The sequence below is a fragment of the Zea mays genome, chromosome 3 (genome assembly GCF_902167145.1).
Source record: "Zea mays cultivar B73 chromosome 3, Zm-B73-REFERENCE-NAM-5.0, whole genome shotgun sequence".
Taxonomy (NCBI): domain Eukaryota; kingdom Viridiplantae; phylum Streptophyta; class Magnoliopsida; order Poales; family Poaceae; genus Zea; species Zea mays.
Genome location: NC_050098.1, coordinates 210,361,299 through 210,372,650, shown reverse-complemented (window position 1 = coordinate 210,372,650; position 11,352 = coordinate 210,361,299). Strand labels below are relative to the sequence as shown.

The window sequence follows — 11,352 nt, the reverse complement described above, 5'->3', positions numbered from 1 at the left end:
TGTACATTCAACCAAACGCACCCTTACATCCCACCAACACCAAGGCTCGTTCTCAGCCCAGTCAAGGCCTCCGGTTCGAATACACCATGACAGCGCGGCGTGTAGTCGTGTTCTTGTGCGGCCGGTGCTCCCGGTGCTCCCCATCACACCACCAAACGGACCAGGCGAGGCGTCCTCCAGGCCCTAGCTCTGTGGTGTGCGCCTCTGCGATACTGCGACTGCGGGGCGCCGGTGCCCGTCCCATCGGCCGCCGAACTGTGCGCCCCGGTTGCCCACTAGGCCACTACTGCAGTCTGCACTCTGCAGATAACACAGAGGAAGGCGGAAGCCGATGGCCGCCGTGGCAAGCCCCGCCCTCCGGCTCCGCCCGAGAGCCGCCTCTACGTCGGCGACCTCCTCCTCCGCCCCTCCTCGCTGTCGCTTCGGCTCCTTCTCTCACTCCTGTTTCAAGGCAATTCCTCTCCCCTCCTCCCCTCCTTATGCACCTAGAAATTTCCCTCTAAATGTTGCTTGTTTAGTTGGGAATTTGGCAGGGTTTTGTTTATTTGATTTTCCCAATCCATCTTCCCTATGCACATGATCTAGTCGAATGGAAGACTCGAATCTGTCTTGGTGCGGTGGCCATGTGCCAATGGGTTTTTTCATGGAAGTTCTGAGATATAACATTCGGAATTTGCTTTAAAAAGCTCGGCAGTAACTAGTTGCCTTTCTAATCATATAAAGAATAGGCACCCAAATTCCCCTCAAGGACTTAACTTGGCTGGCCTAGGCTCAGATTGATTTTTCTTTACATGCCCCCAGTCACAAGTGCCTACCTATACTTCACATAGTGTATTTCTGCACGATATTAGCTCGTAGATATGCTTAAAATTGTTCGATTTTGTTGTATTGACTAGTGCGCTGGCATGGCTTATATATCTCAGTTTGGGAGGTCATTTCCAGTTCAGAGAGTCAATGGAAGCACGATGCAGCATTTCGGTACTCTAAAAGGTAAGTAATTTACATTCTCAATATGCTTTTCCAGAAGAACTTTGTTGAATTAGAGTAGCAGTTTGTGCTGATCTTTTACTCCACGCTAGCAGCTCAAGTTTTTAGCAGCACTGGCGACCATGATGGACGATTTCATATTAAGAGGACTATATGCTTTGCTGCTACGGACAAGCAGGAGCCGGTCGTTTCACGTTACTCAGACATGCCGGTTTTGCATGAGGCAGAAAGTGGTACTAAAGTTACCCCTGCATCTGAAAACTCCTACTTCGCTGGCAGAGGTGCTGGAAAACCAGGATTCATCTCTTTTCAAGAAAGCACCTTCCGAAAGTCAACTGTGGAGAGCGTGCCACATCCTGGCAAGGAAGCATCTCGATTAGTTTGGTTTATTGGCCCTACTATTCTCGTGTCTTTCTTGGTTCTTCCATCTCTTTACTTGCGCAAAGTACTCTCAGCAGTGTTTGAAGATTCCTTGTTGACAGGTATCCTTTCTTTGATAGTTTCAGGACTGTGGTGTTTGTTTTCTAGATTATGGATGTTTCATAACGATTATAGGGTAGACCTCGTGCCAGAGACTCCAACATGTTTCATAATTATGGAAAAGCATATGGAGAATGTAATTTACATTCTCCAACATGCTTTTCTCAATAGTTTTTCCATAAATTGCAGACTTCCAGTAGTAAACTTAGATGTTACCCCCAGTGATACAGTATGTTGCCACAATGACCTATCCTGTCATCTTTCACATAATCCATTTTTTACAATCTTTGTATTTTCTAAAAATCAGCAATATCCCCATCCACTATCACGAAGATGCGTACTTGATGGATTTTATTTTTCTTGTTTGCAGATTTTCTTATACTATTCTTTACCGAGGCTTTATTTTATGGAGGAGTTGCAATTTTTGTCTTCTTGATTGATAAAGTCTGGAGACCTTTGCAGCAAGTAGCACCAAAGAGTTACATTTGGTCAAAATCCAGATTTTTCCGTATTTCCTCAGTAACAACAATGGTTCTGAGCTTGATAATACCTCTTTTAACAATGGGCATGGTATGGCCCTGGACTGGACCAGCAGCATCAGCGACTCTTGCCCCTTATTTGGTTGGACTGGTTGTACAGTTTGCATTTGAACAGTATGCACGGCATCGGAAATCACCTTCTTGGCCAGTGATTCCTATTATCTTCAAGGTAATTTTGTTCTTAATTTGTATTGGTATGATTGTGTTATGACCGGAATAACATACAGGCGCAGAGATAAGAAGAGTTAGTTAGAGAGATAGCAGATCTCCTATTTTTTAGTAGATATTCATTAGATAAGGGATAGTTAGATGGATCTCCTATTCTCTAGGAGATCAACCAACTGTAATGGGCTATATAAGCCTAACACATGTGAATAAAGAAGTTTTTAGGCAGGGTTGCTTCGGGCCATCCAAATCCTTCCAATCCCTCTTCTCCTCCCACGCTACCACGGCGCCACCCAAGCCCCAGGCTCCACGCTGAGTCCCTGGGCAACACTCCTACCACCTATGCAGCGCAGGTTCTATCAATCTAGTATCGGGAATGCCAGGGACAGAGGCGGCCACAACCTCCACCTTGCCCCAACCACCCATGGTGTTCCACCGGCCGCCGATCCTCCATCTACTGGCGTCCTGGACTTGAAGACAATGATGGCAGACTTCCACCGGCAAATGGTGCAGCAGATGTCCTCGATATCCGCTCGCATGATAGCACGGGAAACTGTGGCATCTTCATCAGCATCCTCCAACAACACGGCAGGTCTTCCCTATGGCTTGCCGAGTTACGGCGGCATCCCAGCCGCCACCACCTCGCCAATTCCACCATCAGCCCCCATCGTCTCCACATTTACCCAACCCATACCTATCCACCAGATTCAATTTCCACCATCCCCATCATGACCACCACACCGCCTCACATGTCATATGTCACCACGGACTTCCCTGGTTCCGTCATGCCACCACCAGCCCCCAGGTTCCACAAGCTAGAGTTTCCCCTGTATGATGGGAAGGAGGACCCGCTAGGATGGCTGAACCACTGTGTGCAGTATTTCCATGGTCAGGGCACCCTGGAATCCAACAAAGTCTGGCTGGCCTCGTATCACATGACAGGGGCAGCCCGCCAGTGGTTTGTCATGATCAACAGGGAAGAGCCGGCCATCTCCTGGGATCGCTTTGTGTTCCTGTGTCACAAAGATTTGGACCCCCATCCAGAACAATCCACTTGGTGAATTGGCGCGCCTACCATTCCGGACGACAGTTGATGAGTACCAAGAGCGCTTCTGGGCGCTGTTGTGCCACGTCGCACCCCTCACACCGGAACAACTGGTTCAGCTGTTTACAGCTGGACTGCCAGAGCATATTCGCATCGATGTGGAGTTACTCAGTCCCCCAGATCTGAACACGGCTCTCACCATGGCCAGGGCCTATGAACATCGCGCCCAGGCATTACACTGGTTTCCCCAACCAGCCAGTTCTAGGCCAGCTCAACCTGTCACCGGGGCACCCACAACACAGCCAGCTCGTCCATTCAAGCAACTGACACCTGCAGAGATGGCCAAGCGACGCAAACAGGGACTCTGCTACAACTGCGACGAACAGTACGCGTGCGGACATCACTGCCATAGATTCTTCTACCTTGAGGTTTCAGATTACACGGAGGAGGACACTAGTGCAGAGGATTCGGACACCACTGCTGTTGATCTAGTGATCTCCCTCCATGCCTTGTTGGGTACCCGATCAAAGGACACAATGCAACTCATCATATCAATCCATGGACACAACCTGATTGCACTGCTCGAATCAGGGTCCACTCACAACTTCCTAGATGCAGCTACACAGCACCGATTGGGTGTCCAGCTAGGACCCAGCCTAGGTCGACAGGTCACTGTAGCCAATGGGGAAAAGGTCACTTGCCAAGGATTTGCTGAAGGAATTCTCGTCGTCATCGGCCACGACTATTTCGCAGTCCCCTGCTATGCAATTGCCCTTGACAGTTTTGATGTGATTCTCGGGGTCCAATTTCTCAGAACATTGGGGCCTATTCTCGGGGATTTCGAAGACCTGTGCATGGCGTTTACGCGTGGAGGTCGTCGGGTCCTGTGGAAGGGCCTGGGCTCCCCACGCAGCCAGGGACATCTCCAAACCAGCAACGCGCTCCCTGCAGGTCAACGAACCCCAGATGATTGATCAGTTGCTGCTCTCATTCCCTACAATATTTGATGAACCCCAAGGGCTGCCACCAGCTCGGTCATGCGACCACCGCATTCATTTACACCCAGGAACGCCACCAGTGGCAGTTCGACCATATAGATATCCTCAATTGCAGAAAGATGAGTTAGAACGCCAGTGCGCCACCATGCTTGCCCAAGGGATCATACGACCTAGCACATCTGTCTTCTCTGCTTCAGTCCTGTTGGTAAGAAAAGCTGATCAGTAGTGGCGATTTTGCATTGATTATCGTGCTCTGAATGAGTGTACAGTCAAAGACAAATTTCCCATACCCGTGGTGGATGAGCTCCTCGATGAACTCCATGGAGCCTGTCACTTCACCAAATTGGACCTACGCTCCGGGTACCATCAAGTCCGAGTACACCCTGATGATATTGAAAAGACGGCTTTCTGCACTCATCATGGTCACTTTGAATTCTTGGTTATGCCATTTGGCTTAACAAATGCACCATCAACCTTTCAGAGTTTAATGAATGAAGTACTTCAGCCCTTCCTACGTCGTTTTGTCTTGGTTTTCTTCGTCGACATGTTGATCTTCAGCACATCTTGGACAGTACATTTGAGGCATGTGGCAGCAGTCCTGGATACACTCTGTTCTCACAGTTTGTTTGTCAAGCGTTCCAAGTGCATTTTTGGAGCTCGCTCAATATCCTCCTACCTGGGACATGTAATCTCTGCAGAAGGGGTCTCAATGGATCCAGAAAAGCTTGCTTCAGTCCAAAGCTGGCCGCAACCTCGCACTGTCCGGGGCATCCGTGGTTTCCTAGGCCTTGCAGGCTATTATCGCAAGTTCATCCATAACTTCGGTGTCCTGGCTGCCCCCCTTACGCAGCTACTTCGTAAGGAAGGATTTCAATGGACTGATGACGCCGAGCATGCTTTCTGCGCCCTCAAAGGGGCACTGCCATCAGCCCCTATCCTCCAGCTACCCCGGTTTGATACTGATTTCATGGTGGGCTGTGGAGCATCAGGGACTGGTTTTGGGGCTGTTCTTCACCAGGGCACAGATGTCATCGCCTTCTTTAGCAGGCCATTTGCAGCACGTCACCATAAACTGGCAGCATATGAACGAGAACTCATTGGTCTCGTCCAGGCAGTTCGTCACTGGAGGCCATATTTATGGGGACGCGGATTTATCGTTCGCACAGATCACTATAGCCTTAAGTTTCTGTTGGATCAACGCCTTTCAACCATTCCCCAGAATGCACGCACATGATGGATCAGATTGCAGCAGGGGAACTAGCCCATCATGTCAGATCTGTTACCCCAGCTCCTACACCTGGTGCATGGTGCAGGTCATGAGGGCATTTAGAAGACTATCAACCGCCTGCGCGCAGATTTCTATGTACCACATGACCGGGCACAAGTTTGTGAGTTTGTCAGAGCCTGCACCATCTGTGAACGAAACAAGACTGAGCATCTCCACCCGGCAGGTCTGTTACAGCCCCTTGACATACCCTCACAGGTGTGGTCTGACATCTCCATGGATTTTGTGGAGGGGTTTCCTAAGGTACATGGGAAATCAGTGGTATTGACAGTAGTGGATCGACTGTCTAAATATGCTCACTTCATCGCATTGGGCCACCCATATACCGCCACCTCGGTTGCTAAAGCTTTTTTTTGAGGGCATTGTGCGTCTGCATGGTATTCCCAACTTCATTGTCAGTGATCGAGACCCTGTGTTCACAAGCCATTTATGGCGAGACCTCTTCAAGATGACAGGCAGCACCTTACGTATGAGTACTGCTTTTCATCCTCAAACGGATGGACAGTCAGAGGTGGTTAATCGCACCATTGCAACGTACTTGTGGTGCGTCACATGAGACCGCCCTAGATCTTGGCTAGAATGGTTACCTTGGGCTGAATACTGCTATAACACCTCCTACCATACAGCATTGCGCGCCACACCATTCCAGGTCGTCTATGGCCGCGAACCACCTGCTCTTCTTCCTTATCAACCAGGGACAGCGCACACTCAGTCGGTGGATGATATGGTCCAGGCAAGAGACATTTTTTTGGCAGAAGTTCGCACCCGTCTGCAGCAAGCTCAGCAGTATGCAAAGCGCTGGTATGACAAGGACCATCGCGAAGGGGTATTTGAGGTCGGCACATGGGTCTGGCTCCAGCTACTGCACCGACCTATGCCGTCTCTATTTGATACAGTCAACAGCAAGCTGGCCCCACGATATGCAGGTCCTTTTCAGGTGCTGGAACGTATTGGCTCAGTTGCTTACCGTCTACAGCTCCCCACAAATGCTTGCCTACACGATGTTTTCCATATGGGACTCCTGAAGGTATTTCATGGCACTTCACCAGCATCAGTTCCAGCTCTGCCACCAATGGAAAATGGCCGACTGCTACCAGTCCCTGCTCGTGTGCTTCGTGCATCCCTGCGTCGTGGCATTTGGCATGTTCTAGTTCAATGGGGCGGCATGGATGAGGACAATGCTAAGTTTAAGCAGCAATATCCGGAGGTTCAGCTCGCGGACGATCTGTTCTTGGAGGGGGGAGAGATGTTATGACCGGAATAGCATACAGGTGCAGGGATAAGAAGAGTTAGTTAGAGAGATAGCAAATCTCCTATTTTTAGTAGATATTCATTAGATAAGGGATAGTTAGGTGGATCTCCTATTCTCTAGGAGATCAACCAACTGTAATGGGCTATATAAGCCTAACACATGTGAATAAGTCAAGTGTGTTTTTGCTAAGCGGTTCTGGTTTGATTTCCTTAATTCAGTGGGGCTGCGGGATCTGTATCCAGCTCATGAGGAATCCTTTGAGTCGTGGTGGAAGTCTAGCAGCTCCCGGGCATCGGATATTGTGAGAAAAGGTTTCAATTCTTTAGTGATCCTAGGTGCTTGGACCATTTGGAAGCATAGGAATAGGTGTGTTTTTGATGGTTGTAATCCCAGCTTGGTCATGGCCCTTAGGATGGCTAGGGAAGAGGCGGTGCTCTGGTCCATGACTGGTGCCAAGGCCTTGTCCTTCCTCCAAGTCGAAGAGTTGCTGGCTTAAAACAGCGGTGTGGGTCGTGTTTCCTCCATGTTTTAGTCGGTGATCCGTAGTTAGTCTCTAGTGGTGTGTGTGCTGTATTGGGGTTCTCTCCCCCTTTCTTTTCTTCTATTAATACAAAGATGCGCAGCTCTCCTGCGTATTCCAGAAAAAAAGTTTTTAGGCAGGAAGCAACTCAGGGTTGCTTCGGGCCATCCAAATCCTTCCAATCCCTCTTCTCCCACGCTACCACGGCGCCACCCAAGCCCCAGGCTCCACGCCGAGTCCCTGGGCAACACTCCTACCACCTACACAGCGCAGGTTCTATCAGATTGCATCATGAAGTATTAGCGTTATTAATTGTGCTTTCCAGTTATGCTCAAGTTCAAATGTGTGGAAACTATATATTTATAGTTTTATACTTTTATTCCATCTCTTTAGTTTGTGATCTGATCAATCGTACCTGATATTTGGGAGCTGGGACTTGGGATTGGCTATCAGTGTATCAAGTAATTCTGGACTCTATTGGAAGCATTTTGAAGAATCTATGGGCAACAACTAAGACTGGGAAATGTGGAAGAAAATAATCCAGTGAAGTATTCTAGTAAATAAGTTGATGGTATTTTTATTTCTATGAAGTAGAGCCAAATGTTGTTCTCTTGTTTGTCCTTTGGATATGCTGGGGCCACAAAGATTAAAAAAGGATGATGCTTATGGGAAGCAATTTGATGATCAGCCAGTATACTGTTTTGTTGATGTAAAAGTTTGTATCCTGATAGAGGATTTAAAGACACAAAAAGAGAACCTTAGAATGACATATCCATCTAAGGCCTAGGTGCATCCAATTTTTCCAAGGATGGTTTAGTAGTAATGTACACCAGAAGGCTAGGGCCAGGTTGCTTGCAGTTGTTATTTCTTGGTTCTTGATAACCACAGCTGGTTTCCCTACTCTGCTCTTGTTCATTTTGATTTCGAACAATCAAGAAATTGCGTATTTTACATTTTTCTATGAATGGATAAGCACTTTGATGTTACATGATGCTCTCAGGTCCAGCTAAATGCTTCAGTTAGTTCTCGTCATGTGATTTCCCCCTCCTTTCAGGTATACAGGCTACACCAACTGAACAGGGCAGCTCAGCTGGTGACGGCACTCACATTTTCTGTCAGAGGAACAGAGACAACAAATCAAACCCTAGCCATCATGAACTCATTAGGAGCATTACTGACTGTCCTTCAAATTCTTGGCGTTATCTGTGTTTGGTCCCTCTCAAGCTTTCTGATGAGGTTTCTTCCCTCTTCAGACATTCCTGATCCCTGACTCCTAGACGTTTTGGTAGAACTTTTGGAGCGTGGGCATAGCTTCCCATTGTAAATTGGTTACACGGAACCAGTTTCACATGTTTGCAATGTTTAGCATTTCTTTAGGGCATCTTGATGCAATCTTCGGCTGAGTAATTGGAAGAGAAACTGACGCTGGAATCAAATAAACAGCAAATTAAAAGGTCCGATGCATTGAGTGTTTCCATGCTGCCCTTGTGGATCAAATTCTGAGCTTGCAAAGGGATCGGTTTTGTAAGAAGGTATGCGAGATTTAGTCAGATTTATGGGGTGTTTGGTTTGAGGAATCACTTCATACAAAATGTGGTGGTGCATCATGGGTTCATTCCTCAAATTTGGTGGGATGATCCTATTTCTCATATTAGTACTAACTAACTATAAGGAATGAGGTGATGATGGATCAACTCATTCCATTCTACAAACCAAACAAAAAAAGTGAGGAGTGAGAAGATGAAGGACTAGCCAATTCCTCAATCCAAACAACTTATTAATGTTCCACAAGGCTCTTGCAGAACGCAATACATTTCACAAGTTGATGGCAGTCATGTACTGTTGTATATCATCGCCAATTGGTCGGACCCTGCTGAGTGCTGATGCTAGGATACGTGGAGCTGGATCCAGATGATTCAAATTCAAACTTCTCTATGTTACCTTTGGAAAACATATTTCATGTATGCTACTGAATTCAGTTTCCCGTTAAGGGCCTTTCTGGATTGAAGGATTTTTTTAGGAAAAGTGTAGGATTCTAATTCCTATAGGAAAAAAAACTTATTCATGCCTTTGGAATATAGATATGATAAATATTTGATCTTTTTGTCGTCTTTCGGATGATACTAAATCACGCTCATTGAAGTCACTACATAGCATTTTGTATATCACCCATCCTGTAAAGATGACAAGATTAGATTACCCTAGAAATGAAGCGAAGGAAAAGCAAAGGAAAATTTCCTATCGTGCTGATGAAAATATAGTAAACTAAACATTGCTCTGAATCTCTTTTTCAATTCTTATTATTTTGTTGCTACTAAATTATTGTACGATTCATCCAAAACATTTGTGACCACTAACCTAATGTAAAAAAAATAATTATGCATTCCTATCCCTATAAATTTCGTACGCTTGTTTTCTGAAATTTTCTCGGTCTTTCAATCATCTGTTTTCCGTATAACAATCCTGCATTCCAAAGGGGTCTAAATGGGTGGAGCATTTATGGCTCCTTTGGTAGGACTCTGGTTTCTCCAAAAACGGCTTTGGCTCTGGCTCACGAGGTGAAACCACTTCTTTAGATGAGCCAAAGTCATTCTGAAAAATCATTTGGCAAAACGGCTTATAGGTTGTTTTTCAGAAAGACCCTTGTATAGTTTATCTCTCCTGTACGTGGCTAGGGATTGAGGACAGGACCAAAAAATAATAATTTGGACTGGTGGGAGGGCTATTGTGCAAAAATAACGTGAGCTGAAGCCGGGTGAGCCACTTTTTTGGCTCATGCCCTCTAGTTTATTTTGGAAAAACACTTCACTGATGAAGCCATTTGAAAAAGAGGTGTTTGATACAACTTTTGCATGAGTCAGAGCCGAAACTGAAAAATAAGCCTACCAAAGGGACCTTACTCTTCTTTTTTTTTTGCTACGTTGGGCTAGTATAATGTCTTCATTTCATACATGGAGAGGACGTTCTTGGAGGACTTGCATGTGGCGACACATAAGAACGGAATATTCTGCGAATATACTTCCAAGATATTTGAGATCGTTCTGTTCGTTGGAAACATGCATAATTTCAATTATGTCAATCAACTGTTTTCGTCCGGTTTCTCCATGCAGGGCTTCTTCGGTTCGAGATAGATAGATTTTAAATCCACCAATCCCTCCGGAGAAGAGATTAGCCAAAGAAGCCGTAAGACTACGAGCCGTTTATGTCCCAGTCTTGTCAGGATGTCAGCTTCAGACATAGTACAGTTTTGTTGATTTTAAAAAGAACCGCTTTTATGTACAGCAGTACAAACACCAGCTTTAATCCAAAACGATAGAGTGTGTTTTCTTTTTCTTAGAAGAACGAAACTGGAACGTTTTCAAGCGCGCAGCTTTTAGGGTTCGCATTCACTGTGGCGGCTTTTACTTCCGCTAAAAGGCGCGTGTTGCCATTGGAGTTCATTGCATTCCAACTCTGTTCATGTACTTGGCACGGGCATCAATTTCGCCACAGAAAACCTTTTAGTTCCAGACCCTTTGCATTGCGCAGGCCACATAAACCATGACAAAACTCAAGCAGATCCAAGAGACGACGACCTTCTGTTTGAACACGAAAACAGAAGCCATCGCAGGAAAACAAAAGGGGAGGCGAGGGGGGGTAAAGAAAAACCAACTGATGTGCGCCCGCTTCACTGAGAGGACTGGAAGGCAGATGGAACTCCAGGCCCCCAAGCAGAGTGAATCGGGCGCTTCGCCACTAATGTTCAACACACGTAGCCCATCCTTATGTGCAAAAGGTGGCCGGGCTGCCCAGACGAGATTCGTCGCAGCCGGATTGGAAGTTTTTGCACCACACCAAAAAAACAACAGTCCCAGGGAGAGAGAAGAAGAAGAAGAAGAAAAATGGAGCTCAAAACCACCACATGAACAAAGAAACCATTGGTAAAAACAGAGCAGGCTCACTGCAAGAAAGCACAACACCACCCGGACACGCTGCGAGAAAGAACACAAGAGATCAAAGTGAAACCCAAACACTACTCCTATATAGTTGCTATAGTACCAAGAACGGCGCCCTGAAGGTGTGGATGAAATGAAACTCTGAG

The 11,352-nt window shown here is 46.6% G+C and overlaps 1 protein-coding gene across 6 annotated transcripts; it reads left to right on the top strand.

The window, feature by feature from the left end:
- Nucleotides 1–9,373, top strand: LOC100216945 (uncharacterized). Of its 6 annotated transcripts, none has more exons than XR_002267799.2 (6): nucleotides 1–451; nucleotides 924–990; nucleotides 1,083–1,469; nucleotides 1,838–2,175; nucleotides 7,665–7,814; nucleotides 8,326–9,373. XR_002267799.2 is itself a non-coding variant. In XM_020549526.2 (5 exons), the coding sequence occupies exons 1-5, from the start codon at nucleotides 332–334 to the stop codon at nucleotides 7,734–7,736; spliced, it is 924 nt and encodes a 307-aa protein (XP_020405115.1). In that variant the 5' UTR covers nucleotides 60–331; the 3' UTR covers nucleotides 7,737–9,373. The 6 variants fall into 6 exon arrangements, 4 of the variants coding, with proteins under 4 accessions (XP_020405115.1, XP_023157601.1, XP_020405114.1 ...); XR_002267800.2 differs by having other exon boundaries at nucleotides 60–451; nucleotides 7,725–7,814; XM_020549526.2 differs by having other exon boundaries at nucleotides 60–451; nucleotides 7,725–9,373.
- Nucleotides 9,374–11,352: the final 1,979 nt, after the last annotated feature.

Coding starts and splice junctions, on each gene's coding strand:
- LOC100216945 (NM_001143327.1), top strand. CDS start 332: ATGGCCGCCGTGGCAAGCCCCGCCCTCCGGCTCCGCCCGAGAGCCGCC. Junction 991..1,082: donor GCATTTCGGTACTCTAAAAG/GTAAGTAATTTA, acceptor CCACGCTAGCAG/CTCAAGTTTTTAGCAGCACT. Junction 2,176..8,325: donor TGATTCCTATTATCTTCAAG/GTAATTTTGTTC, acceptor CCCTCCTTTCAG/GTATACAGGCTACACCAACT.